This window comes from Netta rufina (assembly GCF_964035555.1).
Source record: "Netta rufina genome assembly, chromosome: 30".
Taxonomy (NCBI): Eukaryota; Metazoa; Chordata; class Aves; order Anseriformes; family Anatidae; genus Netta; species Netta rufina.
In genome coordinates, this window is record NC_140154.1 from 1727234 (window position 1) to 1747207 (window position 19974).

At 63.2% G+C, this 19974-nt stretch overlaps 1 protein-coding gene across 1 annotated transcript in view; it reads right to left on the bottom strand.

The window, feature by feature from the left end:
- Window positions 1-2475: 2475 nt before the first annotated feature.
- The window catches only part of COL2A1 (collagen type II alpha 1 chain), a gene marked incomplete at both ends in the record, with an annotated part of 18211 nt that continues 712 nt past the window's right edge, over window positions 2476-19974 (bottom strand). Inside the window, 53 exons of the mRNA XM_084303650.1 lie at window positions 2476-2622; window positions 2736-2978; window positions 3294-3481; window positions 3616-3904; window positions 3987-4094; window positions 4258-4311; window positions 4463-4570; window positions 4683-4736; window positions 5282-5389; window positions 5520-5573; window positions 5765-5872; window positions 6194-6301; window positions 6400-6561; window positions 6823-6876; window positions 6965-7018; window positions 7174-7281; window positions 7372-7425; window positions 7525-7578; window positions 7680-7733; window positions 7816-7869; window positions 7972-8079; window positions 8181-8279; window positions 8542-8586; window positions 8701-8754; window positions 8845-8898; window positions 9178-9231; window positions 9367-9420; window positions 9521-9619; window positions 9707-9760; window positions 10859-10957; window positions 11063-11116; window positions 11208-11315; window positions 11756-11809; window positions 13029-13127; window positions 14060-14104; window positions 14309-14407; window positions 14538-14591; window positions 14707-14751; window positions 14881-14934; window positions 15059-15103; window positions 15194-15247; window positions 15351-15404; window positions 15554-15607; window positions 15741-15794; window positions 15906-15959; window positions 16080-16124; window positions 16419-16496; window positions 16584-16685; window positions 16821-16874; window positions 17006-17038; window positions 17173-17205; window positions 17471-17487; window positions 19154-19366. Coding sequence (XP_084159776.1) covers window positions 2476-2622; window positions 2736-2978; window positions 3294-3481; window positions 3616-3904; window positions 3987-4094; window positions 4258-4311; window positions 4463-4570; window positions 4683-4736; window positions 5282-5389; window positions 5520-5573; window positions 5765-5872; window positions 6194-6301; window positions 6400-6561; window positions 6823-6876; window positions 6965-7018; window positions 7174-7281; window positions 7372-7425; window positions 7525-7578; window positions 7680-7733; window positions 7816-7869; window positions 7972-8079; window positions 8181-8279; window positions 8542-8586; window positions 8701-8754; window positions 8845-8898; window positions 9178-9231; window positions 9367-9420; window positions 9521-9619; window positions 9707-9760; window positions 10859-10957; window positions 11063-11116; window positions 11208-11315; window positions 11756-11809; window positions 13029-13127; window positions 14060-14104; window positions 14309-14407; window positions 14538-14591; window positions 14707-14751; window positions 14881-14934; window positions 15059-15103; window positions 15194-15247; window positions 15351-15404; window positions 15554-15607; window positions 15741-15794; window positions 15906-15959; window positions 16080-16124; window positions 16419-16496; window positions 16584-16685; window positions 16821-16874; window positions 17006-17038; window positions 17173-17205; window positions 17471-17487; window positions 19154-19366 — 4385 coding nt within the window. The remainder of the gene's footprint in view (window positions 2623-2735; window positions 2979-3293; window positions 3482-3615; window positions 3905-3986; window positions 4095-4257; window positions 4312-4462; window positions 4571-4682; window positions 4737-5281; window positions 5390-5519; window positions 5574-5764; window positions 5873-6193; window positions 6302-6399; window positions 6562-6822; window positions 6877-6964; window positions 7019-7173; window positions 7282-7371; window positions 7426-7524; window positions 7579-7679; window positions 7734-7815; window positions 7870-7971; window positions 8080-8180; window positions 8280-8541; window positions 8587-8700; window positions 8755-8844; window positions 8899-9177; window positions 9232-9366; window positions 9421-9520; window positions 9620-9706; window positions 9761-10858; window positions 10958-11062; window positions 11117-11207; window positions 11316-11755; window positions 11810-13028; window positions 13128-14059; window positions 14105-14308; window positions 14408-14537; window positions 14592-14706; window positions 14752-14880; window positions 14935-15058; window positions 15104-15193; window positions 15248-15350; window positions 15405-15553; window positions 15608-15740; window positions 15795-15905; window positions 15960-16079; window positions 16125-16418; window positions 16497-16583; window positions 16686-16820; window positions 16875-17005; window positions 17039-17172; window positions 17206-17470; window positions 17488-19153; window positions 19367-19974) is intronic.

Below are 19974 nucleotides of genomic sequence, written 5' to 3' on the forward strand. Positions count from 1 at the left end.
GGAAGGGGTCTGGTGTTTCTCAATGAAGGACGCTTTGTTTTGTGCGAGTGTGAAATAAAAATACCCTGTTGTTTTCTAAGAGGTGGTGTTTTGGCCTCCAGACTTTCTAGAATTGAGTTACTAAAGCGGGGCTGGAGGGTGCTGTGTGGGGTCACCTCACTGGACATGAGGAAATGCTGTGACCTGGGGCAGGCCAACTTTGTCCTAGAGAGTGCACCTCGTCTCTCGTTGATGATTTTGGGCAACAAGGGCCAAGAAACTCAAGAAGTGAAGCCATGGAGCCCTTGGGCTGCCCCCGTTCCTGCAGGGGACAGGATTTGCAGCCCCGCACTGTGACTGTCACACTGCCCCTTCCCCAGTCACAAGCCTCTCACACGACTCAGTTTTGTAAAAACCCCTGTTCCCTTCTCGTAATTATGATGAGCTGAGTTTTCTTTGAGGAAGATGAGGAAGTGTCCCGCTCTGCCCTTTATCCCATTTGCTTCCTGCCCCTCAGCAGCCTTGCAGCGCCTGGTCTGGGGTGATTTGGTGTCCTCATGGGTGGCAGAGCCCCCTGCTCCCCTCTTCGTGCTGCAGATAACCGCTGCTCTCCTGCTCCAGCCCTTAAAAGCAGAGCTGCTTTTAGCTGGGAGGTTTTTGGGGGGCTCGCTGGGTGCCTGCAGGAACCCAACTCCTGCTGCTTGGCCGAGCAGGAACAGCGCCGGTGCGAGCGAGAGCCAGAGCGCTGATAATTGGGGGTGCCCTCCGGGTCATGTGGCAAAGCACTTGGCCTTTTAAAGGGCATTTATTGTGAAAATCCTTCTTAATCCTCCAATCCTTTTTAATGAATTTCTTCTGCCAATGTTTTTTTTTTCTAAAAATCCCAGCCCTGGGAAGCTGCCTTAGGTGCTTTAGCAGGAGGGGCTGCTGCCGCGGTGCCAGCTGTGAGCGTTTAAAAGTGAGGTGAGGGCCCCGAAGTAGCATTTTTAAAGTTTTTTTTTTTTTCATCCTTTAAAGTCATAATTTCTCTTAATGAGCCTGCGGTACCCGTGCTAGCGACTGAGGAGAAAAGCTGGGGTTTTAACAAAAGCACCATCACGAAACCTGCAGCCCCCGAGCCAGCAGCTGCCCGGTACGTCCTGCTCGTAAAGCTCAAGTTTGCAACTCTTGAGGGGGTCAGTGGGCTAATTTTCTTTAAGATAGTTTAAAAAAATAAATAAAAATCAAGTAGTGGGGCTTTTCCTCTAATTAGCAAGCTGCTTAAGAGCAGCACTTACATGTGTAGCTTTTTATGAAGCCTTAAAGGCAGAGCTGCTTTTACAAGTCAGGGTGCGTGCCCTGTGGCTGTGAACGCCTCCACCATCAGCATTGCAAAAATCTCTCCTTAAATTGTTTCTGTGTGGCCAAAAGGGGATAAATTCCTTGGGGACGAGGGGAAGGAGCATCAGGGGGCTGAGGAATTAATCCCTGCACCTGGTTTTTGACGGGAATGATGGAATTACTCATCTCCCAGGACTCTGTCCACCCACAAATCTCTCCCTGCTCAGCCCCTGCTCCAGCTGTGCTGACCTGCACAGGACGTGGCCTCAGCCTCCCCTTCCCCACTGGTTTTACTGGTTTCCTCCAACTGGTGTCCCTAACCCAGGCCTGGAAGGGAGATCCCTTGCCTCAAGGCACCCCGGTGCTGGTTTGGGGTGCAGGGGGATGAGCAAACCCCATAAACCCAGCTGCTGTGTTCATGCCTGGTGCTTTCGAGATTTATCATTTAAAGCATTTTCCTTCCTTTTTTGAAGGTTTTGTGTCATTATTTTATTTTTTTCCCCTTTATATGAGGTATTCTCTACCCAGAGAGTTTGAGATTTGACCCTAAACCCTGAATGGCCCCAAAAGAGGGGAAGGGCAGGGGTTAGACCGCAGCCACCACCGTGGGCGAGAGGAAGAAACACCGCGCACATCCACTTGACTTTCCACCAAAAGTTTTTTTTTTTTTTTATATCAACTTGATGTTAAAAAATACAGACTTGTTTTACAAGAATAGCACCATTTGTGTTGTATTATACATTAGCACTCCTGCTGGTGATACACAGGGGGGAGGGAAGGGGCTGGGGCGGGGGGGATTCGTGATACCTGCATTTGCCAGATCCCTTTGGCGGGGAGGGGCCGTCGTACATGCCAGTTAGATTCCCACCTCCACCCGACCTAAAAAATAGGCCTTCCAGGAAGGCAATAAATAAATAAGCCCGTGGTTTTATGTCGCAGTCTGCCCCGTGACGGCGCTGGAGGGAGGCGGTGGTCCCAAGCGCGAGGACCGAGGGTCGTGCCAGCCATTCAGTGCAGAAGTCGTTGGAGTGATTGGGAAGGACGGGTCCTTGGGGTGGGATTGGTTTTCTTTTACTGTATTGGGCTGGATTTCTTTTTTTTTAAAAAAAAAACAACAAAAAAAAACCAACAAACCAAAACAACCAACGAACAAACACACAAATAAAACAATCCTTTTTACAAGAAGCAGACGGGGCCGATATCCACGCCAAACTCCTGCTCGGCGCCACCAATGTCCATAGGTGCAATATCTACAATGGGCAGGCGCGAGGTCTTCTGCGACCGGTACTCGATGACTGTCTTGCCCCATTTGCCAGTGTGTTTCTGGGGATGGAACGAGAAGCAGGGATGCCGTCAGCTGCTCCGGGGCCATCCGAACAACCGGGCAGCCTCGGGGGTCCGACCGCAGCCCCCCAACTCCATCCCCTCCGCCTTACCGTGCAGCCGTCCTCCAGGACGCTGTAGGTGAACCTGCTGTTGCCCTCGGCCCTGATCTCCACGTCGTTGGAGCCCTGGATGAGGAGGGCTTTCTTCAGGTTGCCCGTCTCCTCGTCCATGTAGGCGATGCTGTTCTTGCAGTGGTAGGTGACGTTCTGGGAGCCCTCGGTGGACAGCAGGCGGAGGAAGGTCAGCTGGATGCTGGCGGTGGTGGGGGAAAGGCTCTCATCGCCGTAGCTGAACTGCAAGGAAGAGGAAAGAGAGGTCAAAACCCGCGGGCATCATCACGGCGGGTTATTTCCAGCCACCCCTGGGAAGGGACCGCTGAGTTTTGTGCTCCCAGATGGCTGCAAAATCTTTGCCAAAAAAAGAAAACAACAACAAAACTTTGACTTGCAGAGCCAAATTGACCCGACTCCACACATTCAAGCTCATCCTAACCCAGCTCCTCCTTCCTCTAACAGCCCTAACCCACCTGCTTCCCACCACATCCACCGAGACGACCCCAAGGAGGGCGTCCCGCGTGGAATTCACCCCCCAGGAAGGCTCCCACTTACGTGGAAGCCGCCGTTGATGGTCTCTGCAAACCAGACGTGCTTCTTGTCTTTGGTCTTGCTGCTCCACCAGTTCTTTTTGGGGATGCTGCTGGGGGTCGGGTAGACGCAGGTCTCGCCCGTCTCCATGTTGCAGAAAACCTTGATGGCATCCAGGGTGCAGCCCTGGTTCGGGTCGATCCAGTAGTCTCCTGCAGCACAAGGGGGGCACAAACGGCTCGCTAAGGGGGCTGGGGGGGGTCGGGGCGAGGAACCCCAAGGCTGCTTTCGGGTGCCAGGGGCTGGGGAGGAAAGCAGGGAGAGGGGAGGCAGCGGTGCCTCGTACCGCTCTTCCAGTCGGGGTGGCAGAGCTTGATGTCGCGGCAGGTCCTGGCCGGGTTCTTCTTGGAGCCCTCGGGGCTGCGGATGCTCTCGATCTGGTTGTTGAGGGACTTGAGGGTGGCGTCCACCTCGACGTCGTGCTGCCGCAGCCCGCCGGCGGCCTCGTCCGCCCGCATGTAGCGGATGGGGTCGGGGCCCTTCTCCGTCTGACCCAAGCCGGCGAAAGCTGACATGTCGATACCGGTGCCGGGAGGGCCGGGGGGACCGGGGGGGCCGGGATTTCCAGGAGGACCCTACGGGAAGAAGAAGAAACCATCGTGAGGGGCTGCTCAGCCAGCCGGACCCCGCACCCTGCCTCCTGATGCCGGATCTCACCGCAGGGCCGGGTTCGCCGCTCCGTCCGCGGGGGCCGGGGGGGCCGATGGGGCCGGGCATGCCGTTGGAGCCGTCTTTGCCGGAGGGGCCGACGGGGCCGGGGGGACCCTAGGAGAGAGCCCCGAATTTGGGGGGTCAGGTCGGTGAAGGAGCAAAGGGAAGGGTGTGGAGCCATGAGCTCTCGGTGGGGGCTCGAGGCTGGAGGTGCCCGGGGGGGGCGTTGGGAGCTCCTTGGCCTCTCGCCACCCCAAATGGCACCGTCAGGACTTACTCTGGGGCCGGAGGGGCCAGCAGGACCAGCAGCGCCTTGGTCTCCAGAAGGACCCTGTGGAAGAAGCGAGGGTGGGCGGCTGCAGCAGGCTCAGCCCCAGCAAAGCCTTCGGGTGGGCTCGGGGGTCCCTCGGTGGCCGCAGAGACCCCCAAAGGAGCCGCATCCTGCGGCTGGACTCAGCGCTGAGATCCCAAAACCAACTTACGGGGGGGCCGGGAAGACCCTGCAGTCCGGTGAAGCCGCGGTGGCCCTTCAGCCCTCTCTCTCCAGCCTCTCCAGTCTCACCTTTGTCACCGCGAGGCCCTTGGGGACCCTAGGAGTGGGGAAGGGGCCGCGTCAGGCTCGGGGTGGCAGACCCCTGCCCAAGGCACCCAGGACCCCATGTTTCACACACGGGACGTGCCAGCAGGCGCAGCACCACTCACCGGCATGCCTCGAGCGCCAGCAGGACCGGAGGGACCCATGGGCCCTTGTGCACCCTGCGGGGAGAAAAAAGGGAGTCAAAAGGAGCTGGGAAGGGGTCGTGCCAAGAGGTGCCAGCACCCTGCAACACCCACAGCCTCGGGGCCGGGATTATGGGGGTTTGGGGGGCGTCTGAACCAGCCCCAGGCACCACACTCCTGTTCCCAGCCCTGCTGGCATCTGTGACAGTGAAAAAAAAAGTCTTAATGGGGCTTAACGACAGCTTTAAATACGCTCAGCCGGAGCATGGGAGCATGGAAGGAGCCCTGCAGGTGCCCCGGCAGATTTTGCCTGCTTACAGCTCCCCAGGCTTGCTCTGAGGGGGCTCTGGGCACTGATAGCTCCTCGGGAAGATGTTCAGGAAGATGCTCTGAGATGCAAACAGCTCTCGAGGCACCGCTGAATTAGCAGCAGCCCCTAACGGCACCGCCTGGCTCTCCCAATTACTCCAAGCAGCTAATTGCTCCCGGGGAGCCGCTGTCATTTGCGTGCTTAATCTGTGCACGGGGTGGCTGCCGGTTCCCATATCGAGACCTTAAACCCAACGAGCCCTGGCACTCACCGTCTCGCCTCTGTCTCCTTGTTTGCCGGTGGGACCAACGGGGCCGGGAGCGCCGGGGGCACCGGGAGCGCCGGGGGCACCCACGGGGCCGGTCTCGCCGCGATCGCCCTGCGTGCAGACAGCGGGGTGCTCAGATCCGTGCCAAACTTGGGCTTTTTGGGCTCAGATCCGTGCCAAACTTGGGGCTTTTTGGGGCACGGAGAGCAAGCACCAAGGCGGGAGCCCGCAGCAAACTCACCTTCACGCCAGCTGCGCCGTCTCTGCCTGGGGGGCCGTCAGCACCGGGGTTGCCCTGGGAGGAGAAGAGGAGAAATTAGCACCCAGGGATGAGCACCAAGTCGCCTTTCGAGGCAAAAAAATGCTGGTGGAAAGGTGCCCGAGAGCTGAGTTATGCCTGGGATGCTCAGCGATGCCCGGTGCAGCTGTAGCTGGAGGCACCGATCAGCTTCCCTATTTTTTTTCCCCAAGGAGGGGTTCGCCTACCTCGCGCCCAGGCTCGCCAGCAGGTCCTGTGAGACCGGGGGGACCCACGGGGCCGGGGGGACCTCGGTCGCCCGCAGAGCCGGGTGCTCCTTGCTTTCCGGGTTCGCCCTAAACAAGGGGAAAAAAGCGTGTGAACGGGAGAGACCCCAGCACAGCCTTCACCCACCGATGGGTTTATTTTGAGGCTCCCAGACCCCACTGCATCCACCCAGCCCCCGGTATTTCCCTGTCCCTTCTTCAGGGCTTGCACCAGCGGCTCCTGGTGGGGAGAAGCCGGCCCTGCACAACCCCACCCAGCACCCGGACACAGAGACCCCAGGGTGCTCGGGCAGCACCGAGGGGGCTGGAGGCCCCGAGATGTGCCCGGGGTGCTGCAGCCCCCACGTTTCACCCCCCAGTGAGGGTTCACAGCCCCCAAATTTGACTCACCGATGGCCCTGGCAGCCCGGGGAAGCCTCTCTCGCCGCGCTGTCCGGGCAGACCGACGATGCCGCGCTGTCCTGCCAAACCTTGGGGACCGGGGGGACCGTCGGGACCCTGCGGGGAGGCAGGGGGGGGGCTCAGACCCTGTGGGATGGCACCACGCAGCCGGGGGAGCACGGAGAGAGGTGTCCCCCCCCCTCCAAAAAGCTCACCGCAGGGCCGTCCTCTCCAGGTTCGCCTTTCTCGCCAGGGGGGCCAGCAGGGCCTTGGAGCCCGGGGTCGCCGGCACGGCCCGGGGGACCGGCGTCGCCACGAGCACCCTTGGGACCGTCCTTGCCAGCAGAGCCAGGGGGGCCGGGGGGGCCTGGGTTACCCTGCGGGGGAGGAAAACAAGGTTGGTGCAAACAGAGGAGGCTTCTCCACCTTCATCGCCCACATCCCGGTGCTGCTCGGGGTCTGGCTCTGCTCCCGAGCCTCAAAACCCTGAGAAAATCCCTTTTTAGGGGCTGAGGAATGGCCACAAGCAGCCTGGAGTCCCAGAGCCCCCGCGGGGATGTGCCGTCCCCTCCGCCTGGCAGGGGGCAGGAGGCACCCGAACCCTGGGTGGGGGCGACCCCAGACACCCCCCGACTCACATTAGGGCCGGGTGGTCCCACGCGGCCGGCGGCTCCGGGGAATCCGGTGGCTCCCTGGGGAAGGAGAGGAGAAAGGTGGCTGAGATGTGACATCCCGGGGCTGCCCCTTCCCCAGCCCCCTGCCCACCCCCCCGATACTCACGGGGGGACCCTGAGCACCGCGGGCTCCTTTGGGACCAGTTACACCAGTGGGACCCTGGGGAGGAGAGAAAAGAGGGTTGGAAACGCTCCTGGGGGGGCTGCGATGCCCGCAGCGGGGCCGTGTCGAGGCCATGCCCCAAATTTTGTGGCGTGGGGTCTGCCCCAAATTTCGTGGTGCGGGGTCTGCCCCCATTTGGGGGCTGTACCCACCTGGGGGCCGGGTGCGCCCGAGGGACCTTGGGGACCGGGAGCGCCGGCGTCACCCTTCTGCCCGGGCTCTCCTTGCTCGCCTTTGGCACCGGGTTGTCCATCGGCGCCCTGCACCGAGGGGGGGGGGAAAAGCGGCCGCCGTGAGCAGGGAGAGGATGGTGGATGTGTGCTGGGGGGGGGACAGGGCTAAATACTCACCGGGGGGCCAGCAAATCCAGCAGGACCGGGGGCACCAGGCTCGCCACGCTCGCCCTATTGGGGACAGATGCCAGGGTTAACGGTGGGGACGGGGGGAGTGCGGCCAGCGGTGTCACCGCCAGCACCCCTGGGGGCTGTGGGTGTCGCACTTACGGGGGCACCGCGGGCACCGGCAGCGCCAGATGGACCGGGGGGGCCGGATTCACCCTGGAAAAGAGAGGATGGAGAGGTGGGGGCGTTGGTGGCATCTCCCCAGGGAGCACCGTGGGGGCGTCTCGGTGCAGCCGTGGGGCTGGCCGGGCTCTCACCTTCTCGCCGTTGGGGCCAGCGGGGCCGGGGGGGCCGATGGGACCGGTCAGACCCTACAGGAGAGAGAAAAATGAGGATGTGGCCCCCACCAGCACCCTTGGGTGGCCGCTTTCACCGTGTCCCTGTCCCACTTACGCGTGCGCCGTCCTTCCCTGGAGCTCCCTCGGGACCCTTCTCGCCGACGTCTCCCTGCAGGGCGAGACGGAGGTGCCATGAGCCACTCCGAGCCCCGACACCCTTGGGGACACCCCCGGGGACCCCCTGGGGTCACCCACGGGACGTGTCACCTACCCGGTCACCCTTGGGGCCGGCGATGCCAGCTGCTCCTCTCTCTCCGGGCATTCCCTGCAGCCCTGGGGGTCCTTGGGCGCCGTTGGGGCCGGCCGGGCCGGTTGCACCCTACAGTGGGAGCAGATTTGGGGTCATTGGGGTGCTCACGGCGGCACGGATCCGCTGGGGGGGCACCGAGCCCCCTCCCAGCGGGTCCCCTCGTCACCCACCTTGGGTCCGTCGGTGCCTGGCGTGCCGGGGAGCCCGCGGGGACCCTGCAGCCCTTGTGCGCCGGGGGAGCCGCGCTCACCGGGGAAGCCGCGTTCGCCCTGGCGTGGGGGGGGGACAGCGTTAGAAAAAGGCGGTGGTGGGGGTCGTGGGGTCCTCGGTAAGGACGTCAGAGGGCAGAGCATCCGTCCTGGAGGGGACTGGGGTGTACTGGGAGGACTGGGGATGCGCTGCGATGGAGGCTGAGCCACCGGGACTGGAGGAGCATTGGGTGGGGGAGGACGGATTCTGCCCGTACCCCCCCCAGACCCCCCCATGGGACAGAGAGAGGGGTCCCGAACCCAATCCAGGAGCGATACTTACTCTGGGACCGACGAGACCGGGGGCACCGGCTTCTCCGGGAACGCCCTGCGGGGATGGGGGAAGAGCCGGGGGTCAGCACCGGGGGGGTCCGGGGGTGCTGAGCCCCCATGCGCAGCCGGGGGGGCGATGGGGAGGAGGGAAGGAGGGAGGGGGTCTCACCTGGTCTCCGGGTTTGCCGCTCTCTCCGGGGGGACCTGGTGGGCCGGGCAGCCCCTGGGGGGGCAAGAAGTGGGGTTAGGGGGTGTCCACGAGCATCACCCCCACTCCAGCACCCTGACCCCCCCCCGTGTGCCCCCCACTCACCTGGAAGCCGGAGGGACCGGGGGCTCCTTGCTCTCCTCTCTCGCCAGCGGGACCCTAGGGAAGGAGGGCGGTGACGGCCCCGAAACCCCCCCAGGGATTCAGACATGGGGGGGCTTCGCAGCCCTTCGCCCACCCCAAAATTTGGGGGAAAACCGAAATCACAGCGAGGCGTGGGGCAAAATCCCTACACCCTGACCCCGGGGGTCTCACCCACCCCAGATCCCCAGCATGTGGGGGGGGGTGCCCAGATCTGGGGAAGGGGGGGGGCCACGACCCCCAGCCCCGTGTTTCAGGCAGGTTTTGTCCCCAAAATAAGACGCTGGTGACACTCACGGCAGGTCCGGGGGGGCCGGCAGCTCCTGTCTCACCATCCTTGCCAGGAAGACCCTGTGGAGGAGACCCCCCCACACACAAGCTCAGCTCCGTCCCGTGCCTCAGTTTCCCCCCCCGGGGGCTGTTTCAGCTGAAGAAGCCCCCAGGAGAGGTTTTGGGGAGGGGGGGGGGGCAGCAAAACCAACTCACCCGCAGCCCCGGGGCACCGGGCAGCCCTTTTTCGCCGGCTTTTCCAGGCTCACCCTAAAGGGAGGAGAGGGGTGGCGGTGACGGGGGGGGGCCTTGGTCTTCACAACCCCATTTTTTTGGGGCAGAAAACACCAGAAAATGCCCCAAAACTTACGTTAGCGCCTTTGGGACCGGGGAAACCCATCACGCCGGGCTGCCCACGGGCACCCTGAGGGCCGGGGGGGCCGGGGCGGCCATCCTCGCCGGGAGAGCCCTGTGGGGAGGGGGGGACATCAGTGTGGGGTCACGGCATCCCCCCCCCCTAAACCTCGAGACCCCCGCCCCGTGGAGCATCACTTACGGTGGGGCCGACTTTGCCTTGAGGTCCAGCATCGCCGGGGCGGCCGGTGAGACCCTGGGGAAGCAAAATTGGGGGGGCTGCAGCGGGTGGTGCCCGGGCAGGGGGGGGACACCGAGAACCCCATCCCACCCGGACACAGTGGGGAAGGCTGTTGGGATGGGGATGGGGCTCACCTGGGGGGCACAGGGGGCTGCGGACCCCCCCCAAAGGGCAGCTTTGGTGACCCCAAATGCTTCCCGGCTAAGCCCCGAGTGTTTTAGGTAGCCCCAAGGAGCGTCGTGGCAAACCCCAAAGAGCCCAGGAGCCCAAAGAGCCCCGTGACTAATCCCAAATGCACCCAACCTCACCCCAAAGAGCACCTTAACCCCAAATGCACCTTAACTAGCCCCGAGGTGCACCTTAACCAGCCCCAAAGGGCACCTTAACCAACCCCAAAGAGCACCTCAACCAACCCCAAAGAGCACTTTAACCAACCCCAAAAGCATCTCAGCTAACACCAAAGGGCATCCCAACAGGAGCTGAACCAACCCCACTGAGCACCTTAATGCCCAAGAGCGTCTTGGATAACCCCAAGTGCTCCCGTGAACCAACCCCAAAGGCACTTCAACCAACCCCAAATACTCTTTAGCCAACCCAAAAGCTCCTGAAACATCCCCAAATGTTTCTTAACCAACCCCAAACGCCCCTTCATCAGCACAAACGGACTTTGACCAACCCAAAATGCACTTTAGCTCACCCAAATGCCCTTTACCCAACCCAAATGCCCCTTAACCAACCCCAAGTGCCCCTTAACAAACCCCAAATTCCCTTGAACCAACCCCAAGTGCCCCTTAACCAACCCAAATGCCCCTTAACCAACCCCAAATGCCCTGTAACCAACCCCAAATGCCCTGTAACCAACCCCAAATGACCCTTATCCAACCCCAAATGCCCCTTAACCAACCCCAAATTCCCTTTAACCAACCCCAAAAGCTCCTGACCCCCCCCCCGCCCCCAGGAGCCTCCTTGCAGCCCCCCCCCATCCCCTCCATCCCCCTGCCCCATCCGCGTCCCCCCCATCCACCAGGAGCAGCCCCAGCCCTTTCCCTCCCCCCCAGCCGCCCCCACCCCAGGGGGGGTTCAGGATGTGCCCCCCCCCCCCCAAGCTCTTACCCTTGCTCCAGGCAGCCCGGGCTCTCCGGGACGCCCGGGGTCACCGGTGGCACCCTTGGGACCGGCGAGGCCAGCGGGGCCGCGTTCACCCGGAGCACCCTGTGTAGGGTTGGGGGGGGGGGGACCACAGGGGTGAGGTTTGGGGGCTCAGGGGGTGGGCAACACCCCCAGGACCCCCCCCACCCCATAACCCCGACGTCCCACCTTGGGTCCAGCCAGCCCGTCTTGCCCGGGGAAGCCGCGGTTGCCGGGAGCACCCTATGGAAAAAGGAGAGGAACAAAGGTAAGATGAGGGTTTTTTTTGGGGTTGGGGGGGGCAGCATCTCGCTGAGGGGTGGGGGCCACGCACCCTTTCTCCGGGGGGGCCCACGGGGCCGGCAGCACCGGGTTCCCCACGGGCTCCTCTTTTGCCTTCCTCCCCAGCCGGCCCGGGGGCACCTTGGGGTCCTGCGGGGCCCTGAGGAAGAGGAGCAAAACGGGTCAAAAAAAAGCAGCGATTTGGGATGGGAAAAGGGCTGGGGGGGACAACCCGTAGACCCCCCCCCAATTCCCCAAACACCCGACCCGCGTGTCACGACGGCGCCGGGGCTCGGCGGCCCCCCGGCAGGGATCCGGCCCCGCGCATTGAGGCTGCTTAATGAAGCGACGGGGGAATGTCCCCGGCCCCCGGGGACGAGGGGGGGGCACGGCGCGGTAACACAGCCCCTATTGTTCCCCCCCCCCCTTTATGGGAGAAGGGGGGAAGGGGGGGGGGGACGCTGCCCCTCGAGGGGCCTCGTTAGGGGAAGAGGTTCGTTAGCCGAGCCGGGTGGCTCGCCGCAGCGGGGTCTCCAGTGGGGTGGGGGCTGGATTTGTGTGTGTGTGTTTGTGTGTCCCCCCCCCGTCCCCAAAACTCACCGTCTCGCCCTTGGGTCCTTGCTCGCCTTTGAAGCCCGCGATGCCGGGTTCGCCCTGGGGAGAGAGAGGGGGGGGGGCGACGGGGGGCTCGGTGCTGTTCCCGTCGGGGTTCCTGTCCCCATCCCTGTCCTCGGCCCTGTCCTCGGCCCCTTTTCTGTCCCCGGCCCTGTCCCTATATGGGTCCCTGTCCCTATCTGCGTCCCCATCTCGATCCCTGTCCCCCCCCCATCCCTGACCCCATTCCCATCCCAATCTGCATCCCTGTCCCCAGCCCTGTCCCCACCTTCATCTGCATCCCTGTCCCCATCCCATTTCCTGTCCCCATTCCTGTCCCCATCCCTGTCCCCATCCCCTCTCCTGTCCCCTTCCCCGTCCCTGTCCCCATCCTCACCCCCTCTCCACCTTTGTCCCCACCCCATCTGTCCCCCACCCCATCCCCACCTGCACCCCTGCCTCCGTCCCTATTCCTGTCCCCACCCTACTCGGTGTCCCCTGTCCCTGTCCCCATGTCCTGAGCCCTGTCCCCATCCCCAGCCCTGTCCCCATCCCCTTTCCTGTCCCCATCTTCATCCCTGTCCCCCACCCCATCCCTGTCCCCATTTCCTGTCCCCATTCCTCATTCCTGACCCCAACCTCAACCCCTCGTCCTCATCCCTGTGCCTGTCCCCATTGTCATCCCTGTCCCCATCCTTTTCCTCCCCCCCACGCTCATCTTCTTACCTTGCCCCTGTACCCACCCCCATCCCCATCCCATTCCCACCCCCTCCCCATTTCCATCCCGGCTTCCATCCCCAATCCCATTCCCAATCCCATTCCCACCCCATTTCCATCCCATCCCCACCCCATTCCTGCCCCCCCCATTTCCATCCCAGTTTCCAACCCCATCCCATTCCCAATCCCATTCCCACCCCATCCCCACCCCATTCCCACCCCCTCCCCATTTCCATCCCAGTTTCCTCCCCCAATCCCATTCCCAATCCCATCCCCACCCCATTCCCTCCCCCTCCCCATTTCCATCCCATCCCCGTCCCCGTCCCCCCCCTCTGGGGACCACATTCAGGTCCCCTGGGGGCGACCCGAGGGTGTTTGGGGGGGGGTCAGGGAGCACCCAAAAGTGGGTCCAAGAATGGGGACAGATCCTAAAAAACGGGGAGGAGCCTGGGGCGGAGTGGGCGGGACCATCTGACAGTGGGCGGGGCCATTTTGGGCAGTGGGCGGAGCCACAGCCAGGTCCGTCTTGGGGGGTTTGGGGGGGTTCGGGGGGGGCTCTTACCGTCTGTCCCTTGGGTCCCAGCGGGCCGGTGGCACCTTGGGGTCCGGGGGGGCCGCGGGGGCCGGGGAAGCCTGGAGCACCTGCGATGCCTGGGGCACCCTGCAGGCAGCCGGTGACCGTCACGGGGGGGGGGGACACGGGGACACGGCACGGCCCCGTGCGCCCCCACGTCCCCAGGAACCTGCGTCCTCTGTGTCTGACAGCGCGGCCCCCAGCATCTCGTGTGTCCCCCCCACCCCGTGTCCCCCCAGGACCCCACAACAGCCATCCCACATCCCCCAGTGTCCCCATGTCCCCCAATGTCCCCATGTTCCCAGTATCCTCATATCTCCCAGTGTCCCCATGTCCCCCCAGTGTCCCCATATCTCCCAGTGTCCCCACATCCCCCAGTGTCCCCATGCCCCCCAGTGTCCCCATATCTCCCAGTGTCCCCATGCCCCCAGTGTCCCCATGCCCCCCAGTGTCCCCATATCTCCCAGTATCCCCACACCCCCCAGTGTCCCCACGTCCCCAGTATCCCCATATCTCCCAGTTTCCCCATGCCCCCCAGTGTCCCCATGCCCCCAGTGTCCCCATGCCCCCCCAGTGTCCCCATATCTCCCAGTATCCCCACGCCCCCAGTGTCCCCGTATCTCCCAGTATCCCCATGTCCCCCAGTGTCCCCACACCCCCCAGTGTCCCCATATCCCAAAATGTCCCCATGCCCCCCAGTGTCCCCATGTCCCCCAGTGTCCCCATATCTCCCAGTATCCCCATATCTCCCAGTATCCCCACACCCCCCAGTGTCCCCATATCTCCCAGTGTCCCCACGCCCCCTAATGTCCCCACGCCCCCCAATGTCCCCACACCCCCCAATGTCCCCACATACACCTCCACACCCCCCCCAACGCCCCCCATCATCTCCCCATCACCCCCCAACCCCTCCCATCACCCCCCAACCCCCTCCCACACACCCCCGTCCCCCTCATCCCGATGACCCCAACATCCCCACGTGTCCCCCGTCCCCATCCCCATCCCCGTCCCCCACTCACCGCCGAGCCCTTGGCTCCGGGGATGCCGTCGGTGCCGGGGTTGCCCTACGGGACGGAGCAGTCAGCGCCCCCCGTGCCTCAGTTTCCCCACCTCCAACAGAGCCCCCCCCACCCCCCCGTGTGTGCCCCCAACCCCACAGCTCCCAGGCTGCGGGTGGGGGGCACACAGGGGCACAGGGGAGTCAAGCCACCAAGGAGGGGGGGGGTGGGGGGGGGCAAAGTCCCCAAAAATCCCCTGGGGGCACTTACGGGGGCGCCGGCGGGGCCGGGGGAGCCGGGGGTGCCGGATTCGCCGCGGGGACCTTGGGCACCCTCGGGACCTCGTGCGCCGGTGGGACCTGCTTCACCCTGCGTGGGGGGGGGGACAGGACACGGGGGGGGGGGGACACGGAGGTGAGGGGGGGGGATTTGGGGCGGCCGTGCCTCAGTTTCCCCCTCCCCTTCCCTCCCCGCACCCCCCCCTGCGCTCAGCCCTTACCTTCGAGCCGGGGGCGCCGGGGAAGCCGGGGGCTCCGGCCGGGCCAACGGGTCCCTGGGGGGGGGGGGAAGAAAAGTGTGGGGGGGGCTGCCCCTATTGGGGGGGGGCACCCAAGGGACCCCAAAGGGATTTGGGGTCCAGTGGGGGGGGCAAAAAGCCTTGTACTTACGGGGGGGCCGGCGGGGCCGGGGAGACCATCGTTGCCGCGAGCGCCCTGGGGGGAGACGGCAACGGGGGGGTCACGGGGGGGGGTTCAGGGCACCCCATGCCCCCCCCTGCAGCCCCTGCCCCATTGGGGGGGGTCACCGGTGTGGGGGGGTCACCGGGGGGGTCTCGCACTCACCGCAGCACCGGAGGGGCCGGGACGTCCTCGCTCTCCTGGCAGCCCGCGGGGACCCTGGGGGGGGGCACACGGCGTCAGGTTGGGTTTATTGGGGGGGGGGGCACACAAACAGCCCCCCCTCCACCCTCCCCACCTCCCCCATGCCTCAGTTTCCCCGTGTCCCAGCCCTGATGCTCACCATGGGGCCGGGGGAGCCGTTCTCGCCGGGGGAGCCGGATTCGCCCTGTGGGGGGGGGGGAGAAGAAAATGAGCTGGGGGGGGGCAAAAAAAATGGGGGGGGGGCACACCCCGAGGCCGTGGGGGTCGCGCTCACCTTGGCTCCGGGGGCTCCTGCCTCGCCTTTGGCACCGTCCAAGCCAGGGTAACCCTGGGGGGGGGGGGGAGATGGGGGGGGGGCAAGAAGGTTGAGGGGGGGTCACCCAAAAGAGGGGCACTCAGGGTGCTATTTTTTTTTGGGGGGGGGCACTCACCCGGTGTCCTTTCACTCCGGGCAGACCGGGGGTCCCCGGGAAGCCGCGAGCACCCTGTGGGGAGGAGGAGGGTTGGGGGCATTAAAAAAAAAAAAGGGGGGGGGATAAAAAAGATAAAGGGGGGGCATAAAAAAAAAAGGGGGGGGCATAAAAAAAACAAAGGGGGGGGCACTGAGCCCGGATCCATCCCGGTGCTGCCTCACCTGGGGGCCGGGGGGGCCACGTTCGCCGGATTTGCCGGGTTTGCCTGTCTCGCCCTGCGAGATTAATTAAAAAAAAATTAAAAATAAAAAGTTTGGCACAAGGGGGGGGGCACAAAGGGGGGGGCACTGGTGCACCGAGCTGCCCGTGCTCAGCTCAGCACTGCCAGCAGGGGGGGGGGACACTCACGTCGTCACCGGGTTTCCCAGGAGGTCCCGGAGGTCCCCGGGGACCCATCGGACCCTAAAAGAGGCAGAGAGGAGGGGGTGAGCGGGGGGGGGGCTTTTTTTTTGGGGGGGGGGCTGGCACGTCCCCAAAGCGGGGGACAAAGGGGTGCGGGGGGGGGACACTCACAGCAGCGCCGGGTTCGCCAGGCTCGCCGGGGTTGCCTTGAAATCCTTGGGGACCCTGGGGGGGGGGGGCAACAGAGGGGGTGGCATCAGGAGGGGGGGGGGCGGTGGAGCAGCCACCCAGAGCCCCCACCCCTCCCCAGACATTTTTTGGGGGGGGGGGGGGGGGGGTACTTACGGGAGCGCCGGTGGGGCCGGGGGGGCCGCGGGGTCCCATAGGTCCCTGTGGGGAGAGACAACGAACACCGGTGTCATTGGGGGGGGGGGCGACCACCATCACCCCCTCCCTGCCTGATAAAGCAGGGGGTGCCCCCCCCCAAAAAAAAAAAACGAAAAAAAAAGGGTGGTCCCACAGTGGGGTCTGCAGGGATGAGACCCCCCCAGGGGTGCGGGGGGAGGTGTTTTTGGGGGTCCGTTGATTTTTTGGGGGGTCCCACTTTGTTTATTTAATTGGGGGGGGTCTGGTTTGTATTTTTTTTTGGGGGGGGGGCTGTTTTTTTTTGGGGGGGGGGCTTACCATGGGTCCCTGCATGACGCCCATCTGCGCGCCGCCAGCCTTCTCGTCGAAGCCGCCCGCCATCTGAGCCGCGAAGTTCTGTAAAATTGGGGGGGGGCTGAGCAACGCTGCCTGCCCCCAAAACAGCCCTTTTCACCCCAAAATCCCTAGCCTCCACATACTCACCCCACCGAGTCCAGGGGGGCCGGGAGGTCCGGGGGGGCCGGGGGGGCCGGGGTTGCCGGGGGTCCCAGGTTCTCCATCCCTGCCGCGGGGGCCAGGAGCACCCTGAAGGGGGGGGACACACATAAAAAGCCCCTTGGTACCCCAAAAAGTGCACGGAGCTTCTCTGCAGCACCCATGGGTGCAGGTGGGGGGGGGATTTTTTTATTCCCCCCCCCCATATTTTGGGGGTGCGCTCACCTTCTCCCCTTTCTCGCCGCGGTCCCCTCGCTGTCCCTGCTCGCCTGCCGGGCCCTGTGGAGGTGGGGGGGGGTCAGTTTGTCCCCGTGCACCCCCCCACACACACAAAATGTGCTCCCCCCCCTCCCCAAATTCCTGCCCCCCCTCCCACAAATATTCCAGCAATGCGCCCAACGCGTTCCCACCTGCGGTCCCGGAGGCCCTCGGGGTCCTACAACCTGTGGGGGGGGGGGGCGAGAGAAATAAAAGGGTGGGGTGAGAGAGGAGCACATGGGGACCCCAAATCCCCCCCCCACAATGACAGAGCCCCCCCCATTTTGGGGGATTTCCCCCCGAAACCGCCAGCACTTACATCTTTGATATCGCCGGGTTCACCTTTCTGTCCCTGCAAGGCAAAGCAGGGGGTGAGATTGGGGGGGTGGAAGAACCCATTGAGCCCCCCCCCAAAAAAAATCTCTGTCCCCCTCCCCACATTGTCATGGACCCCCCCCAGGAGGTGATGAAGCCCCCCAGGAGGTGGCAAAACTGGAGCCCCATGTGGATGCCCTCCCTCCTTTCTCCCCCCCCCCCCCCCAACTCATTTTGGGTGAAAATCCTTGGAAATTGGGATTATGCTGGAAGTATCGGGCGGGGGGGGGAACCAGCCTCACCTTGGGGCCAGGTTGTCCTGTTGGAAAGGCAAAAAAAAATAAAGAGAAATTAGAGCAGGGAGGGTTTTTTTGGGGGAGGGGGGGTGAGTGAATCCATCTGCAGCTGGGGGGGGGCGTGTGATGCTGGGGGGGGCTGCGTGGCCAAACTGGGGGGCACTGGAATTGGGGGGGGGGCTCCCCCAAAGCAGGGCGGCGAAGCACGCGGAAGCGGGGCCACGCGATTTGGGGAGTGGGGGGCACTCAACCCTTCACCCCCCCCAATGATGGGGGGGCAGGAAAGGGTTAAAAAAGGCAACTTTGGGGTTTTTGGGGTGCTGGGGGGGGGGGGCAGCAGCGGGGCTTGGGGGTGCTCAGGGATACGGGGCCATCGGCCTTCCGCAGGACCCAGGGTGGAAATGTGGTGGTTTGGGGTGAATAATCGGTGATTTGGGGCAGCCACAATATCGGCATTTTTGTTTCATTTTGTTCCACCCCCCCCCCGGGTTGAGGTTGCGGCCAAACCCAAATTAAACAAGGGAAAAAAAAAAAAATCCCAAATCCCAGCCCCGGGGTCAGGGGCCGCGACCTCCCCTCGGGACACGCTTGGAGTGGGGCTTAGCAAAAAGCCCAGGTGGAAAATGGGCAAAAAGGGGCGAAAAAGGGCCAAAGGGAGGGGGGAAGGTGCCAAAAATGGGGCCAAAAAGAGGGAAGAAGGGGAAAAAAAGGCATAAAATGGTGAAAAAAAGAGGCGAAACAGGTGCAAAAAGGGCCAAAAAAGGACAAAAAGGAAAAAAGCGCATATTAAGAAAAAAGAGGTAAAAAGAGGTAAAAAAGGGGAAAAAAGGGCAAAGAGGGGCAAAGTAGGATGAAAATGGCTAAAGAAGGATGCAGAGGGGCAAACAGGCGAAAACGGGGAAAAAAGAGGGCAAAAGAGGGAAAAAGGGGAAAAAAGAGGGAAAAGGGGGAGAAAAGAGGGAAAAAGGGGGGCAAAAAGTGGGCAAAAAAAAAGGTAAAATGGGGCAAAGAAGAGGCTAAAAGGCGGAAAAAGGGCTGAAAGGGGGCAAAAATGGTGAAGAGGGAGGAAAGGCAAAAGGGGAGAGAAAGGCGTAAGGGGGGCAAAAAAGACAAAAAACGGGGGGAAAAAAGGCCCAAAAAGGGCAAGAAAAAGAACCAAAAGGGGCAAATAAGGGCCGAAAATGGACAAATAGGGGCAAAATGGACAAAAAGGGCCAAAAGGGGGCAAATGAAGGCCCAGAAGTGGCAAATAAAGGGCTAAAAAGGGGCAAATAAAGGGCTAAAAGGGGCAAATTAAGACCAAAAAATGGCAAATAAAGGGCCAAAAGGGGCAAATAAAGGCCTAAAAGGGGGCAAATAAAGGGCTAAAAAGTGGCAAGTAATGGCCAAAAAGGGGCAAATAAAGAGCCGAAAGGGGCAAATAAAGGCCAAAAAGGGACAAATAAATGCCCCAAAGGTGCTAATAAAGGCCCCAGAGGGGTCATTTTTTCCCGGATCGGGCCTTTTTCCACCCGGGGGGCGTCTCGGAGGGGCCGGGCCCCAGTTGCCTTTTCCCCACCGCACGTCCCCATGGTGGGGTGGGGGGGTTGTGTGGGGTCTGTGGGGTGTCGGGGGGGGGGGTGCTGCCGGCGTGGCGCCGGGGTAATTTATTTATTTGATCGGGCGAAGGGGTCGGAATAAATAAATTACGGGCGGTGGCGGCGGGGGGCTCGGCGGGGCAGATGGGGCAGCACTCTCCGAAGGGGATCTCGGGGCTGGGGCAGTCCCGCAGCTCCTCGCAGATGATCTCGTCGCACAGCACGGTGCCGGTGTCGCAGACGCAGATGCGGCAGGGCTCCGGCTTCCACACGTCCTTGTCGCTGTAGCTCTGCCCGTCCTGCACGCAGCCGCCGCCGGCCTCCGCTGCGGCGGGCCGAGGAGGATGGGGAGGAAATTTGGGGGGGGGGGGGGGGGGTAAGGGGTTGGGGAGGAGGGCGAGGGAGGAGGTTTTGGGGTGGGAGAGGGCACGGCATCACCCCCCTGCGCCGTGGTGGCACGGGGATCCCCCCCCCCCCCAAATGTGCCTCCCTCCGAAATGATTTGTGGGCACCACGTGCGCCCCCTTATCCCCCCCCCACCCTCCCCACACACGTCTTGCTGGAGGAGGAGGAGGAGGAGGATGAAGGCTCCCCAAGCAGCGAGGCGGCGGCGCAGCGAGGGGGGTGCCAGCCTGGCGCGGGGAAGCGGGGAAATCCCCCCCCCCCACCTCCCAAATCCCAAAAACCCCGGTGGCGCTCGGTGTCCCCGTGTCCCCTCCTGGACCCTCGTCCCGCTCGGTGGGACGTGGGATGGCCCCCGGTGTTCCCAGGGAGCTTGGGTGGCACCTGGATGTCCACAGGAGGTGCCCCAGGGTGCCCAAAAGGCACCTCAGGGTCCCCAAAAGACCTCCCGGAGTCCCCAGGGGTGCCCCAGGGTCCCCAAGAGGCACCCGAGGGTCCCCAGGCTGCAGCCAGGGTCCCCAAGAGGTGCCC